Source organism: Colossoma macropomum, unplaced genomic scaffold, assembly GCF_904425465.1.
Source record: "Colossoma macropomum unplaced genomic scaffold, Colossoma_macropomum, whole genome shotgun sequence".
NCBI lineage: Eukaryota > Metazoa > Chordata > Actinopteri > Characiformes > Serrasalmidae > Colossoma > Colossoma macropomum.
In genome coordinates, this window is record NW_023494786.1 from 17045033 (window position 1) to 17062986 (window position 17954).

Below are 17954 nucleotides of genomic sequence, written 5' to 3' on the forward strand. Positions count from 1 at the left end.
GAGAAACGTTATTCTTGAATTGTTGCACTATTTGCCCACGCAGTCTTTCACAGAGTGGTGAACCCCTCCCTGTCTGTATTTCTAAAAGTTTTTTATACCTGGTCATGTTACTGACCTGTTGCCAATTAAGCTACTAAGTTCTAAGTTCTACCAGTCTTTTGTTGCCCCCAGCCAACTTTTTTGTGTTACTGGCATCAAATTCAAATTGGACATATACTTTTCAAAAAACAATCAACATCAATTCAACATTTGACACGTTGTGTTTGTACTATTTTCAACTAAACATGGGGTTTAAATGATTTGCACATCATTGCACTCTGTTTTTATTTTATTTTGCACAGCATCCAAACTTTTTTGGAAACAGGATTGTAATATACCCATCTAGACTGGGAAAACTGAACACAAGACCTATCACTGCAAAATGGCAAAGCACATATGCCCAGTATTGGTTGACACCCTGAACGCACTTTATGATGTGTGAGGGTATTCTGGCCAAAACCCAAAAAACTCCCGCTTTAGGAAGTACTTAAACACAAATAATTTGCTTTACTGTGAAAATATACTCACCTTTAAAAAAGTTACTACATATTATGGTGTTACCACATTACTGATGATGAGGTCAGTGGTTTTATAACCTGTGGCCATGGCTCCCCAGGGGGGCCGCAGTGGTTCTGCTTGGCTGCTGTGGCTGTTTATTTGTACTTGTATTTATAACCACATTTTTTACTTGCAAAAACAGAACACCTTATTTAGGTCGACCTCATTTATAAGTCAGCTTATTAGACAAAATGCCAGCTATGTTTACATATCAGTGCAAGTCAATGTAAAAAGTTTCTCTTTTTGTTTGTATGAAATTCATCCATAATGGATAAATGGTTACAAACAGGGTATTTCATAAAGAAAGATCCTGAGGCTGAGCCGTCTACAAGTGAAACAGCCACTGTATTTCAGACTTAGAAAAACAATATAAACAAGCAGAAACTGAAACGAAGAAAACACAGCAGTGAGTAGAGTTACTAAGCTCTGACAAAAACAGACAATTTCTTCAGGTGAAAAAAAAATATCTATTGCTCCTCACAAAACTGACAAACTGACACTGAGTGGGCTTCTTTCTATTCTGGAAAAGTAAAAGGAACACAGAGTTCCACCACCTCATTCAAGATATGAAATTTATGAGAGCTTTCGAATACAGCACGGACATTAATAACTCAGTCTGAGCTGATTTTAGAGATGCTAACACCTGTGAGAAAGCAGAAAACAGACAAATCCTGATGCCAGTGAAAGACAGCAAATATCAGTTAAAGCACAAATAAAATAGTCATTCAAAAAATTGCCCCAAAATACTGCATGAATAAATTGTGTTCAGTGTGAAAAGGCCTTCAGGCTTCACATATCTGAGAACAGAAAATAAGTGACTATTGCTCAGTGCTGTACCCTTCAAAGCCAAACAAATTAGGCCGTCATTTGGAAGCTAAACAAATATTTATCTAAACCTATTGAATTGTGCCAGACCTCCTTTCGCAACTTTTGTTTCTTTAGTGTGTCATCCAGCACTTGATAGCTGCCAAACATTGATAAGGATGATAGGCAACATTGATTGCTGAATCAATGTTCTGGTCTGGTTAAATGATCTGGCCAGTTAATTCTTGTGGGTTGTGTAAGCTTTTGTGGTCACTTGTGGGGGCCGCCATTTAGAAAAGGTTGGGGACCTCTGATCTAGGCATTGCATCAAAGCAACTATGTTACACTGCAGCCCCTTCCCCTAGTCATATACCTGGTAAAAGTATTTAATAGCAGTGCTGTTGGGGGTCTCCCCAGATCGACGGTACTGTCATGCAATAAGGGAAATGCCTGCTGTATTGCATATTGCATTATTGCATAACTAAAAAGAGAGAATTGGGGGCAATAAACACTATCACATCCTGGGAAGAGTGGGGCTCTACTTGATAGGGTATTATTATTTTGGTATTAATATAGGCACATATTCTGAGGATATGGAAATAAAATGAATAAAGGACAGAGATAAGAATGTAGTGAGAGATGTGATGAGAATCTTTAGTATTTTAAACAGAATCCTAAAGGATGAAGCTTTTGCAGTTTTTAAACAGACATATTCTAACAATAATAAGCCTTTATTTGTGTGTGTACTTGTGTATTCCTTCATGGTAGCCTCTTGAAATAAATATAAAAAAAAAACAAAAACAAAAACCAATTAGTATTAAATCATCTCTTTTTCTCCTTTCTATATTTCATCAATGTGGGGAGACTAAAATCCTTAAAAACATTTTTAAAAGATGGAATATGAATACAAACCACTGACATTAAAAGAAAAAAAAAAATGCACATTTGACGTAACTGACAGGGTAGTGGACAACTTTTATTATGAACACAGGTATAATTAAATTGCCATGTTATACATGTACAGCAACTAACTGCTTTACAAAAAAGCAATACAATGTCATATTTACAATCATATAACTTCCAATTTTACACAAAAATATGTACAAATGACAAATGTGCTGTTTACAGATGACTGGTGCAATTAAAATGTGGCAAATGCTTCAAACCAACACAGCTTTGCATTATATAATACACATCATTACTTATTTTCAATGTACGCAGTGTTTCTTAACCACATACTGCGATGAAAAATGAGCAAGACGTCATCTTGCGTCGTAGTTCATACACATTTCAAAAGGCTGAAGGGCAAGCATGCTTCCAATAAACTGCAGCGCAGGCAGTCACCTACATCGTACCTGCATCTATAGCTTTACATATTAGGCTTCTATATATCCTGAGAACTTTATGCAGTTAAATTCAGCTGTGTACCATCAAGTCAATGTCTGGGATTAGTGAATGCATAACTGATAGAGACAGAGAGAGATTATCGATTTGGTTAGCTGAAACCCATCAGTCCTTTGCGTGGAGTGCAGGTGTTAAAATGCTTCTAACTTGAATTAAAAACTTTATAAACTGCCCTGTTAGAATATTTAAGGTAGCAGATAATAATGCTTACATTTTCCCAAACTGCCTCTGCACAGTCATCAGCTGAGAGTACAGACACCATTGCACCCTTAAAATGACTATAATTATATATAGACAATAGGGTTACATATAACAGAGCATAAAATACTGAAGCTACATGACTTAGACAATGGAAAAAAACACAAAAACACAACATTTACACAAAAATCAGCATAAACAAGCCAAAGAAGAACAGACCATGGAAATGCTGGACAGATTTGGTCCCAATTCCAAAAGCAAAGCATGAGGCACTGTTATTTATAACTGGACAACACAGAAATGACATAAGCAAACCATTTAAGGCAATTAACACTTAGGAGATACAGTGGTTCAAGATATATAGGTATAGTGGTTGAGGGGAGAAAAAAAAAGAAAAAACAAAATTGCAACCGATTGTAAACAGATAACAGACTTTGGTTTCCTTAAATAAAAAGTGGGTAATGCTTCATGCATTTGGTAGGTACCCTTTTGTAGTGCTAGTTTCCCTTTAAAAAACAGTGTCAGTGAGGAAAGACCTAACAAGAGAAATAAAGTCTAAGAAACAGTATTCAAGGTACGATAGTGTATAGCAATGATTTTCACCTTTTCTCCAGGAAAAAAGAAGGGGCATGTACGAACATATTAGAGAATATTGCACATCAGCAAACCTCCACAGGTCATGAGTATTATGTTGAGCTGTACATTGTAGTGGTATTTTGTTGAAAATGTAAGTAAAATGATACATTTGTCATACATCCATAGTGGGGAGGGACATGAATAAGCATGCAACATACATTTAAGCCAAACCCTTTCTTACAATGGCCTGAAATAAACAAATAAAGAAAAACATACGTGAGACATCATTATGAACATGATCTATAGACAGTCACAAAGGAAAACAAGCCATCCTCTTCTCTTTTTGTGAACTATCCTTTGGTGCAATGTCACCATGCCTCCCTCTTAATATCCTGGGGTTTGGGGGGCTGGCACTGATGGCTTTGCTGTGCGCTTTGTGCCACTCATCGGGATTAGTAGATAGAGTAGCACTTCATTCTGAAAGGGTGCCAGCAATTGAGCGTATAAACATCACCTTATCTCCCTTTCTCTCTTTACTTATGCCCGTTAAACACATAATACAGACAAAACACTATATATTTGCATTGAAACTAAAATCATTTGAAGTTACTGGTGGCCGATTACAGCTCTGTTCATGTCTGAATCCCCAAAAACTCTCAAGTGTCAATCATCATTACAGAAATCTGACCACATAAGCACTCTATTCTCAGTCAGTATTCTTGGTAATATTACTTGAATGATTAATGGTTATAGGAGAACAGTGATTAAGAGATAGTCATTTGATTTTGAGTTATCTACCTCCACAGAATAAATATCTACAGTAAATGCAGCAAGTAATGATGCATATATATTTGAAGATCATATGATACTTTTTTCCTCTTTACAGTGCAGCAATGTATGGACATATGTATATGTGAAGAACACTTCTCTATAATTAGTACCTGTTTTTCCCTTCCTCAGCTTATCTTACAAACTATACACAGCTGATAATCCTGACAAAGGCACACAATGGACTAAACAGCAACCCAAAATGTGTGATCATCATCATCCTCTTCATCCTCCTCCTCCTCGTCCATATCGGTTCCATATATACATCTGCTTAGTATCACAATGACATCCGATTGCCAGTCTAGACAGCAACCTGTGGATATCAGGTTCTCCAAGGACCTGCTGATTCACTCGTCTACTCTCAGGACAAATGGATCCTGCCAAAGACTTTGAGGCTGTCTTTCTCCACAGTCAGTTTTGGTCAGGCGTAGTGGTCGCTTACGCAAGTCCCTGGTTTTGAAGTTTTTCCAGACCTTACTGTCGCAGGCCTTCAGCGTTCAATCTCAAAAATCGTAGAGAACTTTCGAGGGCACGCTGGTGGCTTGTTCTACAGTCTGTATGATCTCCTGCTGATGCTGAAGATTAAAATAGCAGAAAGTGTCTTTAGACTCATGTGGGCTCCTTCAGGCTCCCCTGACTGTGCTGGGGGAAAAAGGATGTGAACTGCAGAGAGATGTGCAAGTTTACAACGTCTTCCCTTCATGCACCCATCAAAAGCTTCTCAAGACGGCCAATTCTGAACTTCAGTGCTGAGAGGTTCAGTGATCATCTCAGTCTCTTAGATCATTATCCTCCACATGCAAACATACAGGTAAACATTGTTCTTTCTCTCCCGGCTTCCGCAACAAACAAAAGCTCAAACGTAAGCGGTTCTTCTACTCGGGAACCTTCTTAGACTGGTAAACATAGCAACAGAAACTGTTAATGTAGAAAGGTAATTAATGCAGCTTCCTGAATACCGAATGTGGTCTCAGAGCATGTTCAGACGATCTTCTTGATGCTGGTGCGTTTGAAGCTGCCAGCACTGCGCTGTTTCTGCACCTGGCTGGCTGAACCGTGACGGGCTCGGCCACCACTGCACAGGCTGGAGGTAGGGGACAGCTCCACGTTCTCCTTATCAATACCTGCAGGGGAGAAGACAGATAAATGACATACATTTCTACTCACAAACACTACACTCACAAATTAATGGAGATTAACATTATGTGAACCCCTGCAACTTCTATTCTTTATTCTTTATTTGGATCTCCATTAGCTTCCACAAAGTGGTTGCTGGTCTTCCTGGGTTCCACATAACTGCATAACTTTAGGTTGAACACAATTGATTATCTCAGTAACTGAAGAGTCAATTGAGCAATCTGAGTTTTTCCCAAAAGGCCAGACAATAAAAGTGGACTTAGCTGACTTAATGGACATATATACAGATAAACAAGGATACTTTAGAAAAAAACAATTCAAATATATGAGGCTGTGTTAAATACTGTAGGACATAGCAGTATGAGAATTTTAGAATAAGCATTTTAAATCACGCAAATTGCAATCCAATCACCACCAATTCAGACAATTAATGGAATTCCTTCATTAATTGTGACCTACATAATATACTGAATAATAAGTCTTAATGTTGTTAACTGAAAAACAAGCCTGCAGTTTAAGGGCCTACCCTGCAAACTGTTCAGGTATTAACAAATTTCTTATGGGCAAACTTTCATCCTTCCACCATATATAGTGGTCATATGTCATATCATCACACATCATTTAACTATTAAACCTTTGATTTTGATGTGAGCATCAATAACCATTTTGGTCAACCACTTACCTAACAGGTGCATCAATATAAATATTACATTTTTTCTTAGAACCATTAGAACTATCAATTATAACAAACATCAAATCATGCTAGACCCATAAATGAAAATAAATGAAAGTAACAGAAATGTGTCTGGCCAGATGGTTATATGGCTTTAATACCAGCATCAACCAGAAGGGGTCTCAAGACACAATAGTTCTGCATGCTGACAAAGTCTAAACTCAAAGAAACACAAGGAGGAGAATTCTTTTTGATGAATTCATGATTTTGCAACAATGTATATGACCTGCAATTTACCATTAAAATGTTAAACTGTGTGAAACACTTCCTAACACTCTTTTACCAGAAACAGATAATAGAGAAGGGTAATTTATTTTCTGTGTGTGCTGTTTGTTCTTGTGTCGACATAGGACTGAGTACGGAAAGTCAATATCTTATGGTACTGACCGAATTACTTCAGTACTGAATATCAAAAACATTCTGTGTCACTGAATACCAAATTCCAATATCTAAGCAGCTTAGACTCATCAATATCCATGAGCCTATAAGCATGCTTGTTCCAAAATCTACAGTGCTGATTGGCTGTCTAAAGTAGATTCCGTGTGCGATGAGTGAAGACCTCCACTTCCAGTACCTCACATTCATTTCTGGTTTAAGCCACACCCACTTTCGGTTTCTACCTTAAAGGGCGAGATCAAAAACGTATTGTTCAAGAACTGCTACTGAAGTCATAGTATCAGTACTGATATCGGTTTTGAAAAATTATGAGTGATACCCAACCCTGCCACTGCATCTCTACTCTAGAAATAGCTACATAGCTAGAAATAATTCTAATATTTTTAAGCAGAAGCAGTAGTTGATTACAGATCAGCAGAAAAGGGAAAGTTCTGGCTTTTAGCACACAGCAGCAATGCTTGAATACCTGGGAGGACGAGATGTGGTGGAAACACAGCCGACTTAGAGCAAGGCAGAGAGGCTTCACACACACACATACATACACAAAGGGTGGAAAAGAAAACAGACATGAGTGACATTCACAACTCAAAAGAGAGAAGAAAAGACAGAATGAATGGAAGAAACCGAACTAAAAGCAAAAGTGACGGCTCATTCTTTTCTTACATGATCCTTTATGCACACTGAAAAATAGATACAGCAAATAACTGATCTTAACTAGCTTGAATGATTATTAATATTAATGATATTGACTTTTATATTTAACAGGTAAGCAAGGGGACTGTACTTGATTATTTTATAATGGATCCACAGTAAGAGTAAAATCAAATACTGAATGAACTATGAGCAACTGGTTGGTTCGCATATTAGAAATTTTAAAGGGCCCATATCCTACATTTTTTGTATTTATGTGTGGCTTTGGATATCAAAAACAGTTGTTTTACATGACTATTTGCCAGCCTTTTCTGTTCCTTAGAATTCAACAGGCTGTCTTTGTTATTGTTATTGAATTGTAAATGACCTGTTTTAATTAGCTGTCCTGTACTGTGTCTGGGCTAAAACACAACGTTCAAAATGTGAATGTGCAGGGCTACGCTCCTGTAGGCTGAGTACATGTAATATATGAGTAAATGTGCTTGTTTTTCTGACATCACAAAAACAATGAATTCAAAACAGGCCATGTTTGCAGTTTAGTTTCCATATGTGGACCATATGAATGGTACGTTTTAAAACTTTAACAATGCTTACATAGTACATAGAGCTTTTTTATTTAAAAAAAAAAAAGTCAAGAACATTTTCCATGATATGGGCCCTTTAATATCAAGCTTTTAACGGCCACTTCAAGCATCACTACCACTACAGAAAGAAACGTACAGAAGCGGTAGGCACTTAAACCAGTTACCAAAGTCTGCAAACTATAGAACTGGACATTAAATGCCCATCACAGCTCTATAGTTTAGACTTGTACCAGCGGTTTTCGGTGGCATCTCTTCTGTTGTCCTGGCATGAGACATAGTCGGGGAACGTCTATAAACTATAGGGCCCTCTGAATTGACAGCACATTCCAAACAAAGAAGAGAAAGTGCAGTGAAGTTAATGTAGATCCAAACACAAGGATGAGACACACACACACACACCTTAGCACACACACTTTAGCACATTTTAAACCACTGTGAAGTAGAGAGACTGGAAAAAAAATGTCTGTTAACAGGCCAGGGACACAATATGACAAAGATGTATGTGGGTAACCTTAAATATGGCACAACGGTCCTCACACTTAGTCTTAATCATTATGAGAAACAGTTATCATTATTATAAACATGCACACATGCTAGTAGGGGTGTCCATGTGTGCATGTACTCATATGTGCTGACCTGGTGAGTGCTGTGAGGTTGCCAGTGAGGTCATGGAGTTGGAGAGGTTGAGGTTGGCTGTGATGCTGAGCTGGCTCTGAACACTGGGGGGGTATGGAGAGGTGGGTGTTCGCTGGGACTCCTCCCCTCCCTCCTCTTCAATACCTGGAAGGTAGGTGTCAATCAAAGCGTCCAGGAACTTCACCACTAGTTCAGCATAATCTGGAATCTGGGTTTGCTGCAAGTCAAAAAGGAGCAGTGCTTAGTGATGTGCCCAAAAAGCTTATCGCAATACACTCTATAAGCCAATAATATGTGGACACCCCTCCTTCGAGTTCAGGTGTTTCAGTCAGACCCACTGCTAACAAGTGTATAAAGTTAAGCACATAGCCACACAATCTCCATAATAGGAGTAAAATGGGTCGTTCATAGGCCTAAGAACTATGTGTTGGGTGCTTCATAAAAAGGGTTTTCATGCTGCACACAAGCCAAAGATCACTATGCGCAATGCCAAATGTCAGCTGGAGTGGTGTGAAGCACACCAACACTGGACTCTGGATCAGGGAAAATGGAGTTTTGAATCACGCCTTATGATCTGGCAGTCTGATGGATGAATCAGGGTTTGGTGGATACCAGGAGATCACTACCTCCCTGCATCAATCTGCTGTCCCATTACTCTAAGCTGCTGAAACTACATTTTTGGCAATAAAAATATACACACACTCACACACACATACACACACAGACACACTTTCTAAACCGCTTATCTTTCTGGGTCGTAGGGGGGTGCTGGAGCCTATCGCAGCTGTCACTGGGCGGAAGGCAGGAAACACTCTGGACAGGTCGCCAGTCCGCAAAATAAATAGCCAAAATTAAAGCTTTTATTTGAAACAATGCTTAGCACTTCTTTGCTTTACTTTTATGAACTGTTGTATAAAAGCAATAGAATATTTAAGGTTGCGCATTATCCTGAATAACATACAGCACTACCCTTGAGGTGAAATGTTCTTCACTATAACACAACCTCAAGTGTCCCGCTTAAACAACATTTGATATTGATTATCATACATTTTAATCATTTGGTTAACCATTTTATCATTTGATAAACGATTATCAATTTTTATATAATCATAATATTTTTTAACACTCAATTTGAAAGAAATGGTGCACAGAATACACTACTGTGATGCATAATTGTGTGGTTTCCCCTTAACACATTAGTAGCTGACTGCGCAAAGCATGTTTGGTGTCTGAAGTTTGCTTGTATTTATTTGCAGTAGAGCAACGATTCTAAAGCAATAGAGAACTTCTCTTTTTGTACGACATACTCTTCCACTATTTTTAAGATACATACAAAATCTTCATATGTCAAAATAAGCCAAATATGTCTTAGCTAATCAACTATATTTGGGTTAAGGGAAAAGGGTGTAAATTAGATTGAACCATTCAGAGGAGTATTTTAAAAAAATGCCAAAGGTTTGTTCTAGTGTAACATTAACAAGCTGAAAATCTAAAACATCCATAAAATAAGTATAAATTAAATAATAAATCTGTAAATAGAATATATCTACGTAAAAACCACACCTTTAAAGCCTTTAGTTAGTAACAGGCGATTTGTAACGTTGTAAGCGAATGGCTAGACTTCTGCTCCCTAGCTGTCTAGCGAGTAAAAGGCGCACATCAACCCCTACTGTTTTAACATAGAAATTGTTAAGTTCATGTTGTTGCTGCTAATACTGGACTGAAGAACACTGCATCAATACACTTGATTTTGATAACTAATTGTCGTTTTATTGTGCAGGCCAACAGGAGAATCAAACAAGTTTTACAAAACCAGCCAGCACTTGACTTCTTGGTCTAGTTGCAGGCTAAAGCAAATGGATGGTGTCATTGATCGTAAGCCACTCAATAGAATGAGAAATTCTTTCTGACTGCCTTTAGACTACCAATAGGCAATGACTCTGCTGCCTATTTCCTGTCAGCAGCCCACAAAGAGGCCCTTTAGAAGTCAAAGGCTGTGGCAGTATAGAACTGTAGCAGATTCTATGAGCGGTACATAAATAGCACATAGCTTCATTTGCCTTGAAGTAGTGTGTGCTTTTCAAACTACACCGCAATGTGCAGAAAGCTCTGCGTATGCAGTGAGAAATGCAACGGATGCAGAGGGGGTTTGGACATTCTGCTCAATTAATGCAAGCAAGCCGCAGACACTTCAGTGGGAAAGCGATAACTTAGCAGGCTGAATTTCGCATTTCTTGGGGAAGATGAAAGGTATATATAAGGACAATTAATCATACCTTAGAGAAGGGTCCAGCAAATCTCCACAGTCCATTAAAACCAAAGCCTGCAAGAGAGAGGGAAGTGACAGTGGAGTGATGACAGAGTGAGAGAGAGAGCGAGAGAGATATGAAACAAAAGAAAGAAGGCAGCACAAGTTTCATGTTTCATTTTAAACTAAATTTCACTTAACCACATCCACTTTACTTTAAGATATCCATTCAATTCTTCCAATTAAGTCCAAAAAAAAATTAATAAATAAAATAAAATAAAAAAAATTCCCCAAATGTGTTCATATTAGTCATAACAAGCAGATATTCAAATGTCAAAGTTTAATTTTCAAGAATATCATCATTGGCACACAGTTAAGAGACTCATCCAGCTTGCCTCCCCACTAACTAGTATTCCCCCTTCCTCTTCCAAGTGAATGTTATTCTTTAACTAGAATTCTAATAAGTGAACGATGATCTGACCCCATCTGCATTTATCTCATTTCTTTCTAACTTAATTCAGAGTCAAATAATGTATAAGGTATGAGTACTCCCTGACCTGTTTATTATTATGTGTACATATGTATGCATGGTTTTTGTGTAATGGTAATGTATATGTATATAACGTATATATACAGAATATAATAATGTATATATATAGAAATACTTAGATGTCATAAGAGCATGAACAAGTGTTTTTACTCTGAAGGCAGGAGGGCTGGTACTGAGGGGGCGACTCCTCATGGTAGACCACACTCTGGACAATGCCATGAACAGGATTCAGGAGGTTGGGGTCCTGGCACATGGACAGCAGGGTGCTGATCTTGGAGTCCAGCAGATTGTACCTGGAGCACAAACACCACACACAGGTGAAATTAAAGGCAAGTTATTGTAAGATCCATATCCATGAAACATGCAATACATAGCCTGGGAGACAAAACACTAACAATGATTTATTTATTTATTTTTATATTACAATTTTTTAAATTTGCAATAGAAATGTGGACAACAGCTACTTCAGCACACCAGGCAGCAATGAGCACTGACTACTTGCAATGTAAGGAGGGAGATGAAGTCTAGCTATATACAGTACTGTGCAAAAGTCAGATGATATCATCCCTCATTTACTTTATTTCCAGTCAAAACGGTCATTTAGAATAATGATTTATCAGATGTTTCTGAGAAGACACGATAATCCACTTGCATGAGGAAGGGGAAAGTCAAAGGAAAATAAATGAACAAGGAGTTTTCAGGACTGGAGTTTAAAAAAATGTGAAAAAAGATGTAGACAAAATGGAACACCCAACAACCATGCAAGACCTGGCAGACCACCAAAACTGTCCCCCATCAGATAAAGCTTTCATTAGTCATCAGATAAAGTCTTCATTAGAACTTAAAGCTTTCATCTGTGAAAGACAGAAGATCAAGCTCCACTTTCACTTCAGATCCAAAAAAATAAAAAATAACACCGGTGTTTCTGTTCATCCTACTGAAAAATGAATAACTTAACGGCCTGTTTGACAGTAAATGAATATAAGGTGATCTCTAGTTTTTGCACAGTACTGTATATATAGTTATTTCTTTTCTGCAGGGACCAGAAAACTATTCAGATGTATAACTGAGCATCATAAAATGCATCAATACCAAAATATATGTATGCAGAATATATATCTATGCACATGAATATCACCCAGTCAAAAAATAACTTAACTTTTAACATTTTGTTCACAGTTCATTCAAACATTTGCATGACAAAGTGAACAGGGTGGCCCACTGAATAACATGACACTTTCTACTCGCCCAAAACAAGCTTGATCCATCATGACATATGTACTACAATACTTGCCACATTATGGCACCCTGTAGAGAACAGAGCTCAGATAAGAATCGAAATGTCAACTACTATTTTCGATGAGGCTTCTAAAAGAACATCTTTCACAAAAGCCACAAGCAACAGTCTTTACAGTCTGCCTGGCTCAAGGCAGTTCAAGCACATGAGTGCTTCTGTACAAGCATTCTACCTCAGAGCAACCTACTCTGCAATAACCTCAGTGCTTCTTTTTTCCCCCTCACTGTTGGAGCTCACTTCCAACTTTCTTCCACTTTCAGTCATGGGAACTCCAACAACACAAGTTTTCAACACTCATCTTCTTCAAATATATTCAGCTCAGGCCACAGATGTCTTTTCCTGTGATAAAAAACACGGCTTGGAGGCCCAGACACTCACACAACTGGAAACACTTTTGGGAAGACCACGCTGGCTTCAGCCAAATACTCGTATAGGATCCTCTGGTGGAACTCATCGGTGGTGTATTTCACTTGTGTGGCCTGCAACATACGAGATCACTCAACACAAATGCCAGAGCACAAAAAAAGGCCCTAGAGCTTTTTTTTTTTAAGACAACTAAAATTAAACAATAAAACTGTTCATAATGATTCTCCATACATTCTTTCCTCTTCTAACATGAAAGAGATCAACAGAGAAAAACTGCTACAGCTTTGTTTGAGAAAGAAGTGAAGAGAAAGAAAATATAGAGGTTGTAAGCAGAGGTGAGCAATATGTGGATATGTGGATAAGCAGAGGTGAGCATATCGTGGATACTCTCAGTACGTAAAGAACACTGACTCCCAACGTTTCACTACAAAGTGAGCATAATTAGTGAGCATAACTCACTGTAGTTGTAGGATTGTTATTATTGTTATTATTATTATTATATTTTTAAACATGGCACTACAGGTTCTATAGTGTCTGTTCCAACTTATTTCATCTTAGAAAAACTAAGTATAGTGATGCATATTGTGTATCGTGAAAATGTCTCAAAGTATCTTGATATAATATTTTGCCATATTGACCACTCATACTTGTGAGGGAGGTGGACAAGGGAGGGTAGAGGTTCTCACCAGCACAGTGAGGAGCAGGGTCTGGATCTTGGGGTCAGTGAGCACTTCTTCATCCAGCAACACATTGGATTCTGACACGGAGACCTTGCGCAAGTGGGAGTTGGCTATTCTTTGAGTTTCTGAGGAGAGGAAAAACTTTGAGCCACTGTACTACTTCATAGTTTGACCTTGCTCTTTAGTGTACACTGAGCATCAAACATTTGATGACACATCATTTTCTTAAAATTTTTGAGTGAATCATTTTCATTCCAATTAAGAAAAAAAAAACATAACTCTTAGTTGTTCCTTTAGATATGCAGATTTTGCAAGGAAGTAGCAAAATCAAATCAGATGTCAATTTAATACGTTAGGTTATTGCAAACTGACAAGAAAATGTGATCATTTATTTAAAATGCTTTTATTGACTGATTTATTCATTCACTGATAGATAGATAAAGACAGGTCTCCTAAAACATTTGATGTGCAACGTCATGTATACTTGGATAGTCATTTCACATATAAAGGTTAAAAAAACTGCAGCACTCTATTAAATTGTAGTACCAAAGTATATTACATTATTTCGAAATGATTCACATCTTGTTACCTAGATAAGCTGGGAAAAAAGCGACATATTGAAATGTCTCTTTACAGCCCATTCATAGTCTTGTTCATCTCACTGATAATCTGCAGCGGTTCCTGAATAGTCTTACCAATGTCGTAATCATTCTCAGCCACCCGTCTTATCTTTGGAGGAGTGGTGATGCCCGATTCCATCTCTGGTCTCTTTGGTGCTTTGGAGTCAGATATTAAATGGTCAAAACTCTTCCTGGTGCCTGTGAAACAAAAACAAATTAAGAATAAGAAATGTGAAAAACTGTGAAATTTAATACTGAATTATGGTTTATAAGAAATAGATCCACAGAAGTCATCAAACACCACATGATCATGTTTTAACATTTTCAGTTTCTTTCTTTACAACTGCATACACCAATCATTAAAAATGCAGCATAAAGATGCTGTAATTTCAGTAAAATCCGAGTTTACTGGAGTCTGAGAAAAAAAGTCCACTTGACTGGTAAATGCAACAGTACATGTGACAGCTCCTCTCACTGGATGTTCCTTACCCAGTAGTTTTTTGGCATTGGCCTGTGAGGGCTGCCCCATGTCCACGCTCATGGACTTGCGTGTGCGGGGGCTGGTTTGCCCCACTGTGGGATAATATGCTGCCAGGTAGCGCTCTGATACTTTGGGTGAGGTCCATGGCTGACTTTCCTTCAGCGGCCTGACATGACAGAAGTACAAGAAGCAAACTCAATAATGTCTTATAAATAAACTTTGTCAATACAGGGCTAACAGAGGTGCTGCAGTACCTAAATAAAGAACAAAACTCAATAATTAATTACAAAAAAATTAAAACTAGGTCTAGTTTTCATCAAATTGCTGATGCACAGATGCAGACCTGAGATGATATCCCAATATAGACCATAAGAGGAAATATGTATGCAGCACTGCCTCTAAAACTATGGGCCTTTACCTGCATTAAAGCCATAGCAGGTAACAGATAAACACAGCTCACAGATTTTTTTTTTTGCTCAAAAAATACCATGTTTAAATACAGCATCTTCATAGGTTTTCTTGAAAAAAACAATTATAATAAAAGCATTTCATTTAAAGTGAAATGTAATTTAGATCATTTCAAATGGCACCCCAGCATCAGTTCCATTTCCTGATGAACAATATTTCCCTGACTAATGCCTAGCTCCATTTAAAATACTCTGTGGAGAAACAGACAAAGGAAAAAAAGAGACCAGCGGAAGTAAAAGGGATCCGTTTCTTTCACCTGCAGCCAGGCTCAGGGTGATAAACTGAGTATGTGTCCACAGGGAAATTCTCCATGGTAACATCTGAGAGCAGCAAAGACTTTCTGTGCTTGAGACTGCAGCGGCTGCGCACCTCCTCTGAGACCGTGAGAAGTGCTATAAAGACAAACACACACACACACACATGTATCACATGAAGCAATATGAAAGAAACAAAACATCACAGTGTGCTTGATGTGCAGTTATGATAATACCACTCACCTGCCAAGTAGGCCACACTCTGAGTGTTCACCTCAAACTTGTCACAGTTGCGGTGTTTGCCCACCAGGCCCAGAAGTGTGTGAAGGATACGGACAGTCCTGGCCACTGTGGCAGAAGATGGGTGTCTATAACCTTCAGGAGAAAAAAAGCAGAGATGGGGAGAAAACTAATTAAACACTTAGATAAAAATGACTATGTTAACTGGTTTATTCTGGTGATAATTAGCTGTGTCAAAAGCCTGACACCCCTCCTGAGACCCACATTAGCACAAAAATCCAATATGACACATTAAACATAATTACATAGAGAATGTTGCATAATTTCACAAGTTACAGTATATTACCTGTTTAAACTGCAGTCAATAATAGAAAACAACAAACTAAAATAAAACTAACTAGTAATTTATCAATTTGTTTCATCAAAAGGCCAACACCGATATTATGCTCCAAGATGTAACCTGAATGTTGTTTTTCTACTTAATTTCCGAACACATCTTTAAGAGATACACTATCATCATAAAGTTTGGAATCACTTATTACATTAATAACTGGTATTTTACTCAATAATACCTTATGCAACATAGACTAAACTACTATAAGATAGACAGCATAAGGTTTTTGGCAGTTGTACAGTATTAGCATCATATTAGAATCTTTCACAAAACTTGTTCTACACTGATGAAAACACTGGTTGAATGGTAGTGTACACTGATCAGAGAATCTCCAACAGGGTACAGGGTGTGTGAAAATCAGCAATACACACAAGAACAAAAGCAGTAAAAGAGACGGTGAAAGCTCAGAAAGACGAAGATATATGGCTACTCTGCAGTGTAACACAGACACTCATTTCATTTTTCTGAAAATTACTGTTGTTTGTGTCAACTTTTACCTTTCAGCAGATGTCCCACTAGTGCAAAATTGAAGTTGGAGTTAAAGTTGAGGCCTACAAAATGGTCCATTTGTTTACAGTCCCATTCTAGAGGCTTCCGAATTTCCATGAACACCTCCTCAGGACTCTGCACATGGATAAGCATAAGACTCATAACATTAACCTAAATGTTTCAGCACAGCAGCAGATGAAAAGGACTATGTACATGTAGGGATTTGTTTAGTACCTTGTCATTAAAAACCCGTAGACTGTCTAGTGTGTGCAGGTTCTGCTCCAGCAATGCGGTCCCAGCAGAGTACAAATTCACCTCATCCAGCTGCAGCACTGCTACTGCCACCCAGAACAGAGCCTTATGCATGGGAGAGTCCTAAAAACACCAACACACAAAACTCTTGTGTTTAATCACAGTGTTGTATGTACCAGTACTATCTATACCTTCTAGGTTCTTCGAGAAATCCAGAAACCTCTAGGAAATTTTAACTATCAGTGTTTATCATCACAGTCTTAAAAAAACCTTATATGCCAGATTCCTGGACATGGATTAAGCCTAATCATGTATTAAATTTCAGTCTCAACAAAGAATTAATTTCCACCGGAAACTCTTTTTAGTCTAGGCTTAGGCTTAATTAGTGTCTGGAAAACCCATTTCTATTGGTCTATTCATCATGAAATATTTGCACAGTATAAAGGGCTGTTGGTATTTTCAAATAGTGTAAAAACATTAAGCACGAAAAAAGAGATGAAGGTTTTCATATAACAGGAGTGACATTATGGATATTATGCTGCTCTTATGCAATTATTCACTGTTTAACCAGCACAGTACCTGGATGAGGAGGGGCTGTAGTTTGGTGAGTGCGATGACTGTTGCCTCAATGAGAACCTGGCTGTTGTAATTATCTGGCCCCTTTAAGCAGCTCTCCAGTCCCTGCAGAGGAAGAGCATTAATCATGCTGGCCAGTGGAGCATGGCAGCAGCAGCTCGAGATACACAGCCACAGTGAATGACACAACAGCAGTTTCCCCAGCACGCTGCATTCTGCAGATAGGCCCCCCTGACATTCATGTGCTTTGCAGAGAAACAAGCTGTCTGTCTAAACTCTCCTGAGAGAGAGAATGAGATGCGGACAAGAGAGCTGAGCTGGAGAACAGTCATTCTTAATGAGTGGGGTTTTCTAAAGAATCACAGAAAATGACTCAGCATAATTCTGCAAGGTGTTTGTGTTGATGCAAAATATAACAAGAATGACTGCACCTACATACATTAAACTGCTTATTTTATATCATCCATCATTTGCAATGTTAAAAGTTTATTCTAT

At 38.1% G+C, this 17954-nt stretch overlaps 1 protein-coding gene across 4 annotated transcripts in view; it reads right to left on the reverse strand.

The window, feature by feature from the left end:
* Positions 1-4529: 4529 nt before the first annotated feature.
* Positions 4530-17954, reverse strand: part of nf1a (neurofibromin 1a) — a 73643-nt gene continuing 60218 nt past the window's right edge. For 2 of the 4 annotated variants that reach the window (XM_036562460.1, XM_036562451.1), the window contains 15 exons: positions 17463-17564; positions 16866-17006; positions 16640-16766; positions 15752-15883; positions 15511-15646; positions 14795-14952; positions 14381-14503; positions 13692-13810; positions 13018-13118; positions 11493-11635; positions 10821-10867; positions 8545-8761; positions 8139-8216; positions 7140-7193; positions 4530-5531 (listed from right to left, as the gene is read on the reverse strand). In XM_036562460.1, the coding sequence (XP_036418353.1) occupies positions 5389-5531; positions 7140-7193; positions 8139-8216; positions 8545-8761; positions 10821-10867; positions 11493-11635; positions 13018-13118; positions 13692-13810; positions 14381-14503; positions 14795-14952; positions 15511-15646; positions 15752-15883; positions 16640-16766; positions 16866-17006; positions 17463-17564 (1821 nt within the window). In that variant the 3' untranslated portion in view covers positions 4530-5388. The remainder of the gene's footprint in view (positions 5532-7139; positions 7194-8138; positions 8217-8544; positions 8762-10820; positions 10868-11492; positions 11636-13017; positions 13119-13691; positions 13811-14380; positions 14504-14794; positions 14953-15510; positions 15647-15751; positions 15884-16639; positions 16767-16865; positions 17007-17462; positions 17565-17954) is intronic. The other 2 variants (XM_036562477.1, XM_036562470.1) reach the window with 1 other exon arrangement.